Source organism: Episyrphus balteatus, chromosome 4 (assembly GCF_945859705.1).
Source record: "Episyrphus balteatus chromosome 4, idEpiBalt1.1, whole genome shotgun sequence".
Classification (NCBI taxonomy): domain Eukaryota; kingdom Metazoa; phylum Arthropoda; class Insecta; order Diptera; family Syrphidae; genus Episyrphus; species Episyrphus balteatus.
Genome location: NC_079137.1, coordinates 65,874,924 through 65,892,905, shown reverse-complemented (window position 1 = coordinate 65,892,905; position 17,982 = coordinate 65,874,924). Strand labels below are relative to the sequence as shown.

Genomic DNA, 17,982 nt, shown 5'->3' with positions numbered 1-17,982 from the left:
AAGCTACAAGGCTTGCCATTTGAAACACAATTCATTTTGGCAGGGTAATTCATTATAGAAAAAGAGTAGGAAATAAAACGGAACCTTGTGGTATACCAGTTAAATACTACTAGGCTGTTCTGTTCGTCATCAGGAGGCTTTAATTTTATATAGAATTTTTTGTAAATGTGGAATTCGAATCTAATTTAAGTGGAGATTTTGTTTAAATGAACAAACGTGAAGTTTAGCAACGACCCAAAGCATAGTTCCTTGTCCAGGTGAAGACCAATTGTGATTTTTTTTTTGCATTCATCATCTCTTTACCGAATAATTTTCCTATGCTAATAAAAGTGAGAATGCAGTAATTATTTTCATGAAAGCTGAGTAGCACACTCAGCTGACGGAATACACAAAATTTGACTTGTCCAAAATTTTGTCATTATCATAATGTATCGCGATTACCCTAACATGTTAACGCTTTTACTCAATTTTGCCTATCTAGCCTATCAATTCTTTAGTGATTTTCATGTGAAAAATTCTTTTGTTTTACATTTCAATTATTCCAAATTTTGGACAGTTAGAACTTCGCGTGGCCCATAACTTCTGTTCACAGTCATAGTCAATTGTTTGACAAATTGAATTCCCACAATTAACTTTTTCGAAAAGCAAAGTAAAATTCTAAGATAAGGACTTCGTTCAGTTGAAACTCGCAGAAGCATTTAAAAAAATTGGGCGAATAAAATTATTTTTGTTGAAACAGTTTTAAGCCAACAAAAAGATTAAATCCACACAAAAAAAAGGGGAATTTCACCATCCTCCTATTTTGAATTCTTTGAAAAATTTTTCATTTTCCTAAAGTTCACCTCCTTATGATTTTTTTTTTTTTTTTCAGGTGAAATGCGAAGCAATTAATAGCTTATTTTTCACTTGAACTTTGATGGTGAATGAGGTGAACCTTAACGGAATATATAACTTTCTTTCTCGTAAATTTTTTTCCCGTGAAATTCACAATAAGATAGCTCAGTCCTCAGTAGATAGAAGTAACTTGTAAATATACATACCATCAATCCGCATCCCTTTATTTTTACTTTTCAAACTCTGAAACCGAAAATAATGCAACAAAAGTAGAAGAACAACAAAAAAAAAGTGAAAAACGAACAAAAAATCAGTGAACCAAAAAATCCAACTAAACGAAAAATAAAAACAAAAGTTTTAGATATTTTTTATAATTTTTTTACATTTAATAAATTATCAAATTTTTCAGTTTGTTTTGCTTTTTTTTTACATCGATTTAACGTCTTCCATTATATAAATTTATACATATTCTCTCCTTTAATTATTTTTTTTTTTTTGGACTATCAATTTTTTTTTTTTATCAGCTCTTTTCATTTTTAGGAAACAACAAAAAAATTAGGACAAAATTAATAAAATAATAAAAAACTTAAAATAAAATTAAAAAATAATTTACAATATTGTAAAATTGACTTTTTTTGATATACAGATTTTTGTTTTATTTTTTTTTTTTTTAATTTAAGGAAAAAAAAAATAATAATAATAATAATAGCCAGTCCGAATCTTTTTTTTTTCTTTTATACTTCAATTTTCATTTTTATACACAATTAAAAAAATTTATTTAAATAAAATAATACATTCAATATTTACAGTTCTTATTTTTTTTTTTGGGGAATTAAAAATTTTATCATAAAAATTTTTTTAATTAATTCTTTTTTTTTAACTTAAAATTTAGCATCACTGGAATTATCGTGTCTTTTAAATAGTTTATTTTAATTTTTTTCTTTATTTTTTTAATTAATATTAAATTTTTTTTTATTTACAAATTTGTTTTGAAAAAAAAAAGAAAAAAAGACAAATAATTAAAAATTTTCTTAATTAATAAAAAAGTGTATCTATAAATATAGTTTCACTTAAAAGTCTTAAAAAACACATACAACTTCTTTTTTTTTTCCTTATGTAATGTTCTATTTTTTTATCATGATTTTTTCATTTATATATGTATTTTTTTTTTAATATCAAATTTTTACAATATTTTACAGAAAAAAATAATAATTTTTTAATAATTATTATAATAAATTTGTTTGAAAATAAACAAAAAAAATAATATAAAAAACTTTTTTCGTCCCAATTTTTTTCTTCAATGAGACAAAAAAATATGTGTTTTTGTAGTTTTGTTGACGTTTCTTTCAAATGTTTGCACCAATAATTGTAGTTTTCAGTTCATTTGACAGTTCTTGATGATAATGTTTCAAAGTTTGACAACTGCCAAATGACAGCTGTCATGAAATTTCTTTAGCGGATGGTCGGTGAGTAAAATTCAAATGCCATCCACCCCTGTCATCAGTGATAATGTCGCAAACTGTTATTATTATTGTTAATAATATTGCTGGTGGAATTGTTGTTGTTATTATTAAACGAACGCCTACCCGTCGTATTACCATGTATCATACCAATACTACCATTACGCATTGGCAACGCTGGCGGCGGTGGTGTTGGCGTTGGACTCGGCGGCGGAGCATCATGATCAATTGGCAGTGAATAATGCGAATTATTGTGAATATAATTCGGATCGATAGTGTGATGTTTTCCACTACCGCCATAATGATTGTGATTGAAATGATCCTGATTGAGTCTGACGTGCCTGTCGGTAGTAGCCGACTTGCCATTGCTATGCACAATTGGCAATGGCTGACTGTAGTGATTCTGATTGGTGGTGCCATTGCAATTGTCCTGTAAAGTTGAGGACAATTTATTCTTGGCGTTATTGGTCATTAGATGAATTTGGCTAAGTTGCACAAAGGAGGAATTGTCGTTCGGTATCATCGGTTGTTGTTGCTGTTGAACGGCTGTAGGTGGCGTTAGTGGTTGTTGTTGATGCGATGGTATGTTGCCATTGAGGACGGTCGATGTTGGTACTTGGAGCTGTTGCAGGGCTTGTTGGTTGGACGAGGCACCCCGACCTCGGGGAGGTGGGGGCGGTACTTCTAGCTATAGTTCCGTTACCGGAATTGGCCTTAGGCCGAATTGTTGGTGATGTGGATTGTAGGTTGATGTCGGTGGGAATTGTGAGTGAATGCCCAAGCTGCATGGATGTTGATGGCGGGACATGTAGTCTTCATCGGAGAAGGTTTTCTGATATTCTCGTTCTTTTCGACCAAGGGCTGAATTTCCCCAGCCACCTTTGAGAAATTCCCGGATCTTCCGGCGACATCGGTATAAAATCAAAGCTAAAGCTGTTATCGTTGCTGCTGAGCCGACAAGTAAAGCTCCAATCATAGCTTGTTTTCGAGGATCATTGTGCGAGCAGCCGAGTAAAGATGGCGTTAGGTTCTTGAGATTTTCTTCCTTCAGTCTGTCGGGATATTCACATAAAACATTCGAAATAGCATCGTTTGATGAGTTCTTCGAGACCAGTAAATTTCTCAACCAAAGCACTCGGCAATCACAGGTCATAGGATTATCGGAAAGATCTAAAGTGTGCAGATCGTTCCATGGGAAAAGACCTTCGGCAAGAGTGGTTATAGCATTTTCCTTCAAGATGACATGTCTCAGATGTGGAAGACCACTCAAAGCACCTTCTTGAACTTCTGAAAGCATTTTATTCGACGAAAGATTGAGATATTCCAAATTTGTGTTTGTCGCAAAAGCACCATTATCAACACGTTTAAGTCTCAAGGCCCCGGATATTTCCAAACGACGAAGGTTTTTCAAGCCTACAAAAGCTCCCTCCATAACTACCTCAAAGTCATTTTGTCCCAATGAGAGTTCTTCCAGTCTTTCCAAATGACTCAATCCCAAAGTTGGTATCCTTTGAAGACGATTATCTGACAGATCAAGGATTCTCACACCTTCAAGACCTTTCAGCGAGTCATGTGATATGTTGTGTAAGCCAGCTCCTTTCAAATCCAATCGTGTTAAGCCTTTAAGATCTTCAAAAGCTCCCGATGGAATGGTCATAAATGAATTTGTGCCCAAAAATAGCTCAGCCAAACTTGGCATTGCCTGGAATGTCTGTACAGATGGCACTGTTGTCAATGTATTATCATCTAAATACAAGACTCGTAAGTTAACCATGCCATTAAAAGCACTCGGATCAATATGACTTATTCGATTTTGTCCCAAATTTAGTTCCTCTAGTTTGCTGAGTGGGGAAAATGTCCCCTGTTCCAATTCAGCTAGGAAATTCCCTCTCAAATTCAGTACTGTCAGTGATGCCAAACCCATAAAAGTCTTATTACTTACTGAACCGATTTTATTATGATTCAAATGTAGTTCTTGAAGTTTTCGCTGATAGGCAAATGTCCTTTGTGGAATTGTCACTAAATGATTGTATGACAAATCGAGGAATGTCAATTCAGCATAAAATTGAATTGATGAATCAATAGTTTTGATACGATTATTTTTTATCACTAGCCTTTGAATTGATGGATTTAGAGCGATTGGAAGGACATCTAAATGTCCTTCGCCACATGTTACAACCAATGTATCATCGTCACATTGGCAACCGGAAGGGCAGTTGGCTAGAGCTGAAATGCTCATAACTCCGAGGAGAAAGATCGCTGAGAATAGATAGGATCGTAGTGATGATGATGATGTGAATGATGACGCCATTTTGTTTTTTTGTTTGTTTTTTGTTTGTTATCGTCCTTGATGATAAGAGATGCAAGAGATTTCGATTTTTGAAGTGCTTTTTTTAAGTTGATTATCCTGAAAAGAGAGAGAGAGAGAAAAAATACATCAGTATAAAAGTTGATAATAATAAAAACTCCTAAAAGTATGCAACACACTTGAGGCTTAAAAACAAAAAAATAAAATAAAAAAACCGAAAAACCGAAAGCCTTTTTATATTCAACCCAACTGGGACGTATGTCGCATTTTAGCAATTTAAATTTTTTGAAGAAAAAAAAAACAAAGTGAGAGCAAAATGAACACGAAGCTAAAAGTCAATGTCAGACCCAAAGAAGACACAGAAAAAAAAGAGTTTTCTGTATATATAATATCCTTAAGAGGCCAGACGGTTAACTGCTATAAATTTAAAAAAAAAAACCCCAACCATGACAACATGGAAAAAAGTATCTTTTTTAAGCAAAACAAGCTGAAAAGTATGCAAGGAAAAAATGTTAAAAAACATCCAACAAGTTGTGTGTTGTAGAGGTATCTAAATTAATGTTTATTCTTTTTTTTTTCTTCTTTTTTTTTTGTTTTAATTTAATATTTATATATGCTATTTTATACTTATATCCTTGTATCTTTCAATATATCTATGTAGATATCAAAAACAAAACCATTGCCTACTTTTGGGAGGATAGGAAGTTTTCAGTGATGCGTGGGAGTTTTATGAGGCTGCTCCAAAGAAAAGAAGGTCCTTCCCCCGAAGGCTTTACGGTATTGTTATTCTGGGTTTGTGTTTAAGAAATTGTTTTATTGAGAACATTTTTTAAGGTTATGTTTGTATTTTTTTTTATTCTTCTTCTACTTGATTTAAAATCAATATGATAAAAGATTAATTCAATTTGAATCCAACAACAAAATAAAACAAAGTATCTCTCATTTGGATTTTTTTTTCTAATTTTATTTGTGTGTGTTAAGAGCTTCCAGGGAATTCAAAAAAAAAAAAAAAAAATGGACCAAATAACCCATTGAGTAACCTAATAGATACATTTATACAAAAAAAAGCACAAAAAAAAACTCGTAAAAAGTAACACCATGTGGAGCAAACCATGACGATGAAGAAGACTACCACCGTCGACGATGCGATGATGAAAAGGAAGAAGGTATTATTATTGGGTATCCGGTTGAAGTGTATGTGAATGAATGAATATATGCGGGCGAATATAAAGGTGAAAGAGGAAATGCGAATATATTCAACTTGAAGATACTACATTCATTCCATTTCATTTATACTCTCAACACAACACACCGTGTCATTTTAATGTTGTGTAAGGTTTTTTCTTGTATTTTTTTTTTTTTTTTTTTTTTGATACCTTTCTGTGCGCACCGTGAACGACTGACAACCACCGACCGACGACGGATGTGGGAAAGTACATGTGTATAACCACAAATTATATTGCTTGTTTTTATACATTTTAGCATTAAACATTTTTTTTTGCAAAAAAAAAGAGAAAAAAATATCTTAAGGGTTGTTGTAATTCAAAGTTGTTGAGAGAGAGAGTGAAAAAATCTTAAATTCAAAAGTAAGATAGGTACTTAAAAAGTATCTATATATACACCTTTTTGAGTGTATCTCTAAGTATCTTTAACGATGGAAATTTATGCATTTCTTTTTTTTTTTTGCTAAGCTTTGATGATGCAGTTTGGATAAGATTGAAATAACTCAAGAAATCAATTAAGTTTTTTTTAAAAAAGGTTTAAAGTTATTGTAACAAGTTGATGTTTTAAGAAGGTAATCATCGGTAAAAAAAAACTTAGGATTTATTCATTAAAAAAAAAATATTAAAAAATTATATTTCTTAAGTGGCGCCCAACAAGAAACTCACATTTATTTTTTGCATGAATTACTGAGTGCAATTTTAAAAAAAATCGTTGTATTTGTCATTTCAAATGACTAAAAATTTACAAAAATCTAAATGAAATTAAATTTTCGTATTAAAATTGCGCCCGGGCAAAAATTTTTTTTTTTTTTTTTTTTTGTTTCCCCTCAAATTTCTACGACAACCCTGCCAGATATAATAATTTAAAAACGCAATTCAAAATGTCATGTATTTTTCAGCTTAAAAAAATATTAATGTAGTCATAAAATATATGCACGTCGCAATTGGCGGTGCACTTTTCTTACCGCTTAACTAAGTAACAAATCTCGTTGTACACAACAAAAATTATAAAATTTGCAATTCTTATTTGAAAATAAATATAGTTCGTGTTTGTGCATCGATAATAAGCTTATCAGAAGTATATTGAACTTGTAACAATAGATGACGCCTTTTTTTTAATGAAATCTCACATAATACTTTAATACTTTGTTCGTGCTATTCACCACCTGGTATTTAAAATATGTGTAAGTTATACGAGTAAATACCTACTAAAAGTTCATTTACGTGCTTTATTATGCATATGAAGTATTCAGGGCGTACTTTGTGTAATAATAATAAAATATAAATTACACTAAAGACTTCATTAGTCAGATTTTTTTTATTTAGAAAAAATATCACGATTTTTGAAAAAAAAATTTGTATTTATTTATTTTTTTTTTTTTTTTTTTTTTTCAAATTATTGTTTTTATTTTACTCTTAATCGCTTATATAAGATGGTAAACATGATTTCAACCTTTACAATAATAGAAAAAATAGGAGAGCAAAAATAGACCTGTAGATCATTAAGATACGAATTTAATAGTTTTGTTGGGCGCCATTTAGTATTTTTTTTTTTTTTTATTTTAGTAATTTTTTTTATCCAAAACGAATCTTCTAAGGAATTTTTCTAGACTCAACAATTTAAAATCCTCTCTAAGTTCTTATTTCATGTTCCAAAAAAAAAACCTGTGACTTACCTAATTCCAATTAAAATAGTTCAAATTTAAGTTAAAGCACATATTTATATATTTTGTTTCCCTCTCCCCTATTCAACTAAAAAAAAATTCTCCAAAAAAGTACAATAATTGTCACGCAATTGTGTCCCTATTAAAAATGTGTGTATAGGTTCAGGGCTACTGAATCTGATTCGTAAGCCATTCAGACTAAAAAAAAATACCAAACCAGGCGTCATAAATATGGGCGTCATTCGTTATGTATAATATGCACACACTGCACACGCAGTAAACAACAATTGTAATACATTTTTCATTAATTTACGAGACGGGGGTCATTTAATTTCTGTTTTTTTTTTTTTTTTTTTTTACAATTTTCCATTCGGAACGATGAGGGGTTTTCAAGTGGATTGTTGGATGATTATTATTATTATTTTCCAGGGGTCATTGTGCATGTATTTTCCCTTTAAACTTAATTGAGTGCAGGAAAATTAAAATTCAAAAAAAAAAAATAAAAAAAAAATCTCATATTGTTAACGAGACGTAGTAAGTAGAGTGTGATGGTAATGTATAACACTTCATCATAATTCACTCGCAGGCCAGACTACATACCTACTTTAGCTACTCAAAAAAAATGTAATGCACGTATCTATGATGATGAAAATTGTGTAAATTAATGAACCCAAAAAAACTCAACTCTACTCTCACAAATGATATGCATCAATTCATATTTAATTAAGTAGAAAGCGTCCGTTTTGCTTCAAAAAATACCTACACCTCTTAGAGATAAGTTAAATACCTTTACTATACGAGCCACCATTAAAAAAAACACTAAATTTTTACTTTTCAAGAGATATGAATATGTTTGGTATTTTTTTTTTTTTTTTTTGTGGAAAAAGTCACGTTGGCACGTGCAAATATGAATTAAACTTGCAGTATCTGATTCTCGTAAAAAAAAAAAAAAATACTACACAAACAAAAACCATACCAGTATCTTTTTGAGCTAAAACAAAATATATGCACAAGCATGAACGCGAGCGTGCATTGCACACAGAGCATTTTCTTTTATAATAGTTTTTTTTTTTTTTTTTTTTTTTTGTAATTTTGCCTGTGATTTTTGTTTTTCTGTTTATTTTTGATAAAACAAAAACAAAACACTGTGTGGCTTGAAGGGGGTTGTTGTTATGTGTGTAAAAATGATATCATCAACCAGACATCTAAATGGGATTTGAAATGAGATGAAAAAGCCAAAAAAGACAAAACAAAAAAAAAACAGGAAGGATAAAAAAGTTTTTTTTTTTTTTTTTTTTTTTTTTTGAGGAAAAAAAGTATCTCAAATGGATGTATCTTTTCTACGAATACAAGAAAAAAAATAATATCGATTTTAGATATTTAGATACCCAAATTTTCAAGGTCTATGTTAGAGCTATTTTCACTAGTTTAGATACAGATACACACACATTGACTCGTAGTAACATAGGCAATAATATGAAAATGTATCTTTTTTTTTTTCTTTTTTTTTGCACCAACCAAAAGAGCTATAAATCTTGATCGTGCAACCATTGCTAAAGACATGGAACATGGACACTCACTTTTTCACTCTGGAGGTATATATTGCATTCCTATGGGAAAATATATACAAAAACATATCTCTTTCAGTATGAACGCAAAAAAAAAAAAAGAGAAGATAAATGGTTAAATGAAAACAAAGCAAGTGCATATATTCCAGAGAGAAGGAGAAAAAGATTTATATATTTTTTTGTTTGCCTTGCATCTCTAAGTCAAAACAATATCTTCTAAAGACAATATCTATATCTTCACAAAAAAAAAAAAACATAAATAAATAAATAAATAAAGTATCTTTAAGCTTGAAGCATAAAACTGCTTTTCGAATGCCATAAACATACAATTGCGCTGACATAATCCCCTCTAGAGATAAACTATATAGGATATATCCACACCCCACTCGTACAACAAAAATATTTATATCGATGTATCTACAATGAAGTGGCGCAAAACAAATATATATATTTTGTATCTTCGATATGGATATTTATGTTGAGCTTACAAAAAAAAAAAAAATCACAGAGATAAGAAAAAGATACTCTTGAACCCTGTCATCATCATCACCATTCATCGATTTAAAAAAAAAATAATAATAATAAATAAATAAATGAATGCCAATAATAAATTTTTGTTTGCATTTATATTTATATTGATGTTTTTTTTTTTTTTTTTTTTTTTTAAAGAATTCAGCCCCCACGGAAAAAAAGTATCAAATAACATTCTTTTTGATTTTTGTTGTTATTAAGATACATAGCTATAAAATTTTTAAAAGGAATTGAATGGTTGGTTAAACAAATGACTTGACATTTAAAAATGTTTATATTAACTGAAAGAGAAGTTAAGTGGATCGTTTTTTTTTTGCTTTTGTTTGTGATTTTATTTGCAGAGATAAGTAGGCTAAAAGAATATGATGCTTGATGGATTTTTTTAAAAACAAAATTGAATAAAGAAACTTTTACGTTTTAAAATTGCTTTATGAAAAAAAAAAAAAATGTAATCCCTTGTTGGGCGCCAAGTAAGAATTATTGTTTTTTTGTTTTCACGTTAATTTTTTGTTAACTAATTTTTATCTTTTTACTTGTTTTGTGAAAAGGGAGTTATCTTCCCAGATTCAGTTAAATACTCCATTTTCTTATTTTAATTTGTTTTAAAATACCTCAAATGTTTTTTTTTTTTCAGTGAAAAAGAAGTTGTTTATTAATTTTTTAATTGATGCTTACCTTTTATTGAATATCTTTCAAAATTCTTGGCACATAGGATCCGGACATTTTCATGTCTGTATTTGTTTTCTTGCTGATTTGGTGTTGATAAAAATTTCTAAAAATAGAAGAAAAAAAGAAAACAAAAATTAGTTAAAATTCAAAACCAAAAAAAAAAATTTTTTTTTTTTCAAAAAAAAAAAATACAATTTGTATACAAATGCTGTCAATACAATTATATCGTTTTTAAATACGTGATTTTCACACTTCATGAGCCTTTCATTTTATTCTTTACATGATGCAAACACATTAAAATGTGAAAAGCAAAAAAAAAAAATATGTCTAATAAGACAGACGAAGTGATGTCATTCAAAAACATTGCTTCACCAGCCAACAACACGCACATACATAATATCAGACATATCACGTCAAAAAGTCATCTTCATCTTTGCTCTTCTTTTCCAGTCTAAATAACAACAATAAATGTATCTATGAGATATATTTTTTTATGCAACCAAACAAACATACACAATTGATATTCATTTCTCTTTTTTTTTTTTTTTTCTTTTACAAATTCATATGTGACTGAGTCTAAAAAAATCATACTAAATGGAAATTGAATAGAAATCCATTCTATAGATACTTTTTTCCTTTCTAAGTTATGCTCTTTCACGTAGAAAGAAGAAGCACAAACAAGAAAGAAAAACAAACGAAGAAGACAAAAAAAAAAAAAAAAACAAAATACAAAAAAACATAAACAACTATCCAACCATTGACCGTTTGTCACTTTGTTATTCATTAGATACAATTTTTCTGCTTTAGATACATTTTGTATCTTATTCTATTTTATTTTTTTCCCTACATTCTCTTTCCGAATCTAATAAATTATTCCGGATTCACTCGATTGAGCATGGAATTGAGACATATTCCTCGTACGTGATCTTAATTTAAATAATGCATTTTAACCACTTTATAAAAAAAAAAATCAAAAAACAAAAGAAAAAACCTGGAATAATTTTAATTGAAGTCCCATTAATGTCTCTATAAAAATAAATGTTAATAGGGCTATGTTGTTATTTTGTTTGAATAAAATTAACAAAAAAACAAAGAGGGCTCCACAGGAAGTTTCATGGGCCCCCTTAATTTTCATAATCCAATCGTAAATAAAAAAAAATCAGAAAAAAAACGATCTTCAAAACTGAGAGATCATAATAAAATATGATGAAGCGATCTCTTGAGATCAATTTTTATTAAACAGAAAATGAAAAAAACGGGATCATGAATCCAATCGTCTGCAGATCAACAAAGATACAACATGTGATTTAATGATCGCACGATCTTTCATTCAACAACATTCACCTTAACTTCTTACTCGATCATCGTTGTGGGGATCATTTTTTTTTTTTTTATTTTTTTTTCTCCATCATCTATCTTTTTGCATTTATGACAATCAACTTGACGATCTGGATTGTCTGTTCAAAGAAGAGAAAAAGAAGAAAAACATACCACTGAACTTGTTCGTAGAAAAACAACTTGAAAGCAGGAAGGCGATCTTGAAGAACTTGACGATCTTTCAAGATACATTTTTTCTCTTCTATCTCTTTCTACCTATCAATTTTTTTTCAATGTTGATTCATTATAAACACCACTTGAATCTCTTTTTTCAGTGAATTAAATCGATATATCTTTTTGTATACACACAGAGAAAGGATAGTTAATGATCGTGTGGTTTTTGAATTAAACAAAAAATTCAAAAAAAAAAAAAACTTGTATCTAATTGTCAATTGATTGGTGTTGAATACTTGATATAGTGGCAATGAACTCCAATTATAAAGATAGATAGATAGAATCATGAATAAATAACACCAAACAAGATACTTTAAGAGGCACGTGCAAACCAAACCAAAAAAAAAAACCAAGCCCACAACGAAATCTATATGAGGTACCACAAGAGTATCACTTTGGACCGGTTTTCTTTATTTTTTTCGCAGCAGCAATTTTCCACTGTTTTTTTTTTTTTTTGTTTACTTCTCTGTAACATGAATAATTTACCATTAGTAATATGAAATTCCAATGATTTCTGGTTTCATGTTTCCAGAAAAAATACACATGAAATAGAAAAACTATCTCAAATAACGAATTAATGATGTGAACCTTGAGAAGGAAGCTAGTTGAAGAAATACAAAAGAAGTGTGAACAATTTAATTATTTTCCAAAAAAAAAAAAATTGGAAAATTACTTTATTTTTCTTCACCACACTCTCATAAGATTGATTGTGAGAAAAAAAAAATAATAATAATAAGAACCCAAATTGTCTGTGTATCTTTTTGTTTATTTGTTTATCTATCTTTTTTATTGTTATGTGTATCTATTGTGCATAAAATGGTTTGGAATTATTGTAAAAAGGTGTTTTCTTCTAGTTTCAAATTACACTTTCACAATAGAGAATTATAGTTACATTTTGACAAGTTTGTGTATAATTTTTTTTTTTTTGTGGGGAAAATAAGAATCTATCTATTCTATCTATGCTGGCATAGAAAAAGTAGAAGAAATGTATCTTTAATACATTAAGAATAAAATATCATGAATTTTTTTTTTTTTTTGTTTGTATTTTTTTTTGTACCTATTTGTTTTTTTTTTTTTTTTTTTTTTTTGTTTTTTTTTAAGAGAGAAGATACGAATCATAAATGTGACCATTAAATAATTCTCCATCCGGCAGATACTTTTTTGTCTGTGCTTTTTTTTTTTTTTTGGTTTGCCTTTTCCTCTACTAATGCCAATTGGGTGGCCTTTTTTTTATTCATTCATTCATTTAGAGTTAGCACTGTTGCTATCTATGTGTGTCTTTTTGGCTCCTCTTTCTATTTAGGATCAATATAGTAGACGACAACAGCCAAACACAAATCTGTCGTTTGCCTTCCGGCTGGTGGATGGCGGTTTGGTTTGATATCTATGTATATTAAAAAAGTTCAAAGATGGTAAAAAAAAAAAAAATATTTTTTTTTTGGGATATAGGCAAGGATATACATGATAATAATTTCTGGTTCAAGCTAAAGATTTAAGAGAGATCTTCTAACTTCTACTTTTATAAAATGTTTTTGCCATTTACAAACTTCCTTTTTTACTGTTGTTTGTCGTTTTATTTCGCTGTCGTCGTAATATGTTTACATTTTTTTTTTTTTTTTTTTTTTTTTGTAAAGAACATAGATTTTCATTTCAAGCCAATTTTCTGAATTATTACATTTTTTTTTGTGTACATTTTATTGAAATCGATTAAGTGGAACTAAATTATCTTTTCAGGAAATGTATATCTCTCAACAAAAAAATGAATATTTCACTTTATTTAATGGAGAGATTGCTATTTTTTTTTTTTTTTTTTTTAATTTTTTTTTTTATGTCATCTGTAACTGTCTTATTTAAGAGCTTATAAACAGCATGAGACCTATATCATGTGAAATAATATTTATCTTTTCTCTATTGAAACTTGATTAGATTGGAATATATGATTAGATACTAAAATTTGTGTATCTTTAAGATACATTATGAGGTTTTGCGACATTTTATTTTTTTTTTTTTTTTTCTCATAAAATATAACAATTTAAGTGTAAATTTTAAAATTTGTTAAGTCAATCTATTAAAAATGTGTTCAAAACAAGATACAAAATTAAATATTTATTTTTTAAAACTCGTGAGAAAATTTTTTGATGATGAAAAAAAAATATTGTTTTTTTTTGTTTGTTTTTACAAGAAGCTGGCCTTCATAGTCAGTTTCAGTTTGTGGTTCAATGTAAATTTATGTAAATCAGATGCAAAGAGAGACAAGTTTTATGAAAAAAAAAATCCTCAAGAGAGATACACTTTGTTAAATAAAAGATTTGTACCAGACAGGTAGACAACATAAATATAATAAAACAAAAAAAGTCACAGGTTGTATTTATTTTTTATATTCAAAGTTGATAGCAGGTTTTTGTCTGTAACATGAACAAAAAAATTAAATAAATAATTCGGAATGTGTATTGCTTTGTGAATTATTAAAAACTATATAGCTTTTGGTGTGTCTGCAGATGACAGTTGAAGTTAGTTTTTTTTTTGTATCTGCCCCAAAGGTTAAATAACATCAACTTATGGAAAATTTGTGACTTGAAATATTTGTTTTAAGAATCGTTAGAAGGGAGATTACCTTGGAAAAATACTGATACATTAAGACAGCTTAGTAAATAATTTGACCTTCTTTGATAATAGTTTCTAGAAGACTTCCTCAAACCAATTTAATGCTAATCATATTGCAGAATTAAAAGGATAAACTTAACATCAGAGACATATCATCATAGGACAACTCATCATGGAAAATTAATCACAAGGTTTGATAGGATTAAATTCATTTTATTATTATGTTTCTTATTTTTAATATTATTAAGACTTAACTCAATTGTTTCCCTTGATGAAAAAGTTTTCTGGGATGAGCTGTCCGGTGATGACTTGTCCTATGATTAGCTTAATATTTTTAAATTTTTTTGAAATTTTCTTCTCAAAACTATTTTCAATTTATAATTTTTGTAAGACGTAGATACTTTATCTATTATTTAAATTTTGTATCTTAACCTTTTCTGGTTTATAAATTACCAATAAATAGCCTCTATCTCTAGGCTATATCTAAAAAAAAAATAAAAAATATTGCAAGAGTATTTAAATTAAATTTTGTATCCATCGTTTGTCTTTAAACAAAAAAAAAAAAAAAAAAAACAAAATACATCCAACCAACCCTACCTTTTTCGATACGAACTTTACCTAGAGAAGAAATCGAAACCCATTTAAATTAGGTCATTTTGATTCACCTTTATTGTCTTTCATTTCTCCCCTTTTTCTTATTTTTTTTTTTTTTTTTTTTTTCTGAAACAAAAAAAGAACAAGGCAATTTATCCATAAAAGAAAAGATACCGACAACAACAAAAAAAAAAATATCGAACTGGAAACTTATCCTTCCTTCTTCCTTCAATTTATTTTTTGCTTTTTTTTTTTTGTTTTTCAAGAAGAATCAACCCATCAATCGAATTTTGTTTTGCCTTTTTTTCAATTGTTATCGATGTTCGATATATTTATACTTCTATATAAATTGAATGAGTTTCTTTGATTTTTCAGTTATTGGCATTTAATTTTATGACAAGAAATCAGTCGAATCATTTTTTTAAAGCTTATTTTGTCTATCTTCGTATCTGTAATTGAAAAATGATCATTTATATCTTTTTTTTTCTTCAATCTTGATTGTCTTTCAATTTCAATTCAATTTTTCGATGAATTTCAATTTGAAGATTTTCTTTCGAATTATTTACACTATTTTCAATTAAATTGCAATTTTATGTTCTAAGAAGAAAAAAAAAAAAAAAAACAACTTTTTTTCTTTAAAAATGTATTCAAAAATACATATAAATTGCAAAATAATATCTAATTGTAAAAATATCATTCAATAAGAACTTATCTTTTTTATATGAAAAATAAATTTGATAAATAACTTTGGTAGGGTCTTTATTTCTACGAATTACAACTTGTAGATACTCAACTCATGTTGTATCTGTAAAATTTTTTTTTTATTTTTTTTTTTTGTATCTTTAAGTCGACACGAGGTATGAAATGTCATTGTAAATGATTGTTACAAGCACTTTACACAGGTACTTAAAAACATCTGTTGTGTGAGCTTTAGAGTGTTTTTTTTTTTTTTTTTTGTGAAAGATGGGAAATGTTTTTGGCAGTTTTCAAGTAAAAAAAAAAGAAAAAGATACTGTATCTTTATGTTGTTTTAAAGCAAATAAGTTTAATATTTGTTTATATATTTTTTTTTTTTGGTACAGGTCGATGCCCATGGAATGGAATAATTTTTTTTTGTTTTGTGGTTTCACAAAAATGTTTTATGCTTAAAATTCTCATGAAGATACTAAAATATTCCATTTGTGGCTATAAAATATATATATATATTTTTTTTTAATTTGAAAATTTGCATTTTGGAAATTTTTAATTTAATTTAATTATATGGGATATATGTTTTAAAAATGCATTTTGCATACCAAATTAGTTTTGCTTGCTTAGATATTATTTATTCGTTCATTAAATGTGTGAATAGATGCATTTAAAATCGCATTATTATTATTATTTTGTGGTTTGTTTTTTTTTTTTTTTTTTATTTTTATTGTTTTATTGTTTTTGTTTTGTAATTATATCCACGACCAAGGTTTTTGTTTTGTTTTTAATTTTTTTGATTATTTTTTATGTAATCAATTAATTACCTCAGAGTCAAATGATTTTAATTTTTCAACACTTAAATTGGCAATTAAATAAAATCCATCCCAGGCGTAAAATACCGCAATGTGATTTGAAAAAAAAAAAAAATCAAGTAAAAAGATACAAGAGTGAGAAATAGTTTTCATTCTTCAATTTCATTTCTGTGTGTCTTCTTTTCTAAATGTACTAATGTATCTATTAGTAGATAGAGAAGTTGTATATCTTTTTTTGGATGTTTTTATTTATTTTTATTATTTTTTTTTTTTTTGGTTTGACTTGTGATAGAAACATGGTCAAAATGGGACATTTTTCAGATGTTTTTTTTTTTTTGAGTGACTGAGAAAAAGATGTTGGTTGTGTGTTTTGTCTATTAACTTTGATTGACATGGCGCGACTGCGGGTTATTGTGTGAGTTTAGTTTTTTCTGAAATTGATGTTCATCATCATTATCGCGGGTAAAAATCTAAACCACATTCTTTCACTTTCCCATTCATGATGATGTTTTTTTCACAAAAAAAAAAAAAAAATGGATCCTATTTTTCGTGTTTTTGTGTGCGCATTCATTTATGTATGTCATGTTTTCGAATCAATTAGGAACACAAAATGCATAGAAGTAGAATAGATGCAGAGAAAAAAAATGGGAGGAATAAACTTTAATAAATATTTTTTTTTTTTTTTTCAAAAGAGATGTGTCATGAGTATTTTTTTTTTTTTTTTTTTTTTTTTTTGAGAAAAAGAAATATGAGCTTTAAAAATTTAAGTTGCGTGTTTTTTGATGGGTTATACTATTTCTAGTTTTTATAGTGTATCTATCTATCTATTAAAACAGTTAAGATAGATATGAAATGAGTATCGTGATGTGTCTGAAGTGAAAGTTTTTTCTTTTTCACATGCAATATGAAATCAATCTAGAGAATTTGTTGATTTTTTATTTTTATTGTTGTCTTGAGTTTATGAATATCTAAGTTATTGATAAATAAAAGAGGAGGAATATTCTTCATAAAAAAAGTTTATAGAGAATTTTATATGCCTTCAAATAAGTAGACAAATATTTACCTACCTAACTTTTTCTAATATCAACATAGTTTGCATGTTTAAGAGGAATTTTTGTGAAACTGAATTGCATGTGAATAGTGAGAAACATGCTATCTTGTTTTATTTAGTAAATAGTTCTTTAATTGTTTTCAAGATAGTACATTTTTAAGGGTAAATAGGGGTAAAAGTGCAACTAGTTTTCTTGGGATACCTAAGTCGAAGAATATCTACTAAAATAAGTTTCTTCGAGAGATAAGTTTGATATTGATAGCCACTGAGATTATAATTTGAAATTAAAATAGGGTATACTAGGGTAAATGTACAATAGGGATACTGGAGAAATTTTGCAACAACCTACTTCAATAAAACCAGTTTGCTGTTGAATTTATTGGTCTAAGTAGATTTAGACTGAAATTGAAATCTAAAATAGGG

At 28.1% G+C, this 17,982-nt stretch overlaps 1 protein-coding gene across 1 annotated transcript in view; it reads right to left on the bottom strand.

The window, feature by feature from the left end:
- Positions 1 to 2,280: 2,280 nt before the first annotated feature.
- LOC129918011 (leucine-rich repeat and immunoglobulin-like domain containing-NOGO receptor-interacting protein 4) overlaps positions 2,281 to 17,982 on the bottom strand; it is a 28,358-nt gene continuing 12,656 nt past the window's right edge. Inside the window, 2 exon segments of the mRNA XM_055998301.1 lie at positions 2,281 to 4,701; positions 10,264 to 10,360. Coding sequence (XP_055854276.1) covers positions 2,335 to 4,605 — 2,271 coding nt within the window. The 5' untranslated portion in view covers positions 4,606 to 4,701; positions 10,264 to 10,360 and the 3' untranslated portion in view covers positions 2,281 to 2,334.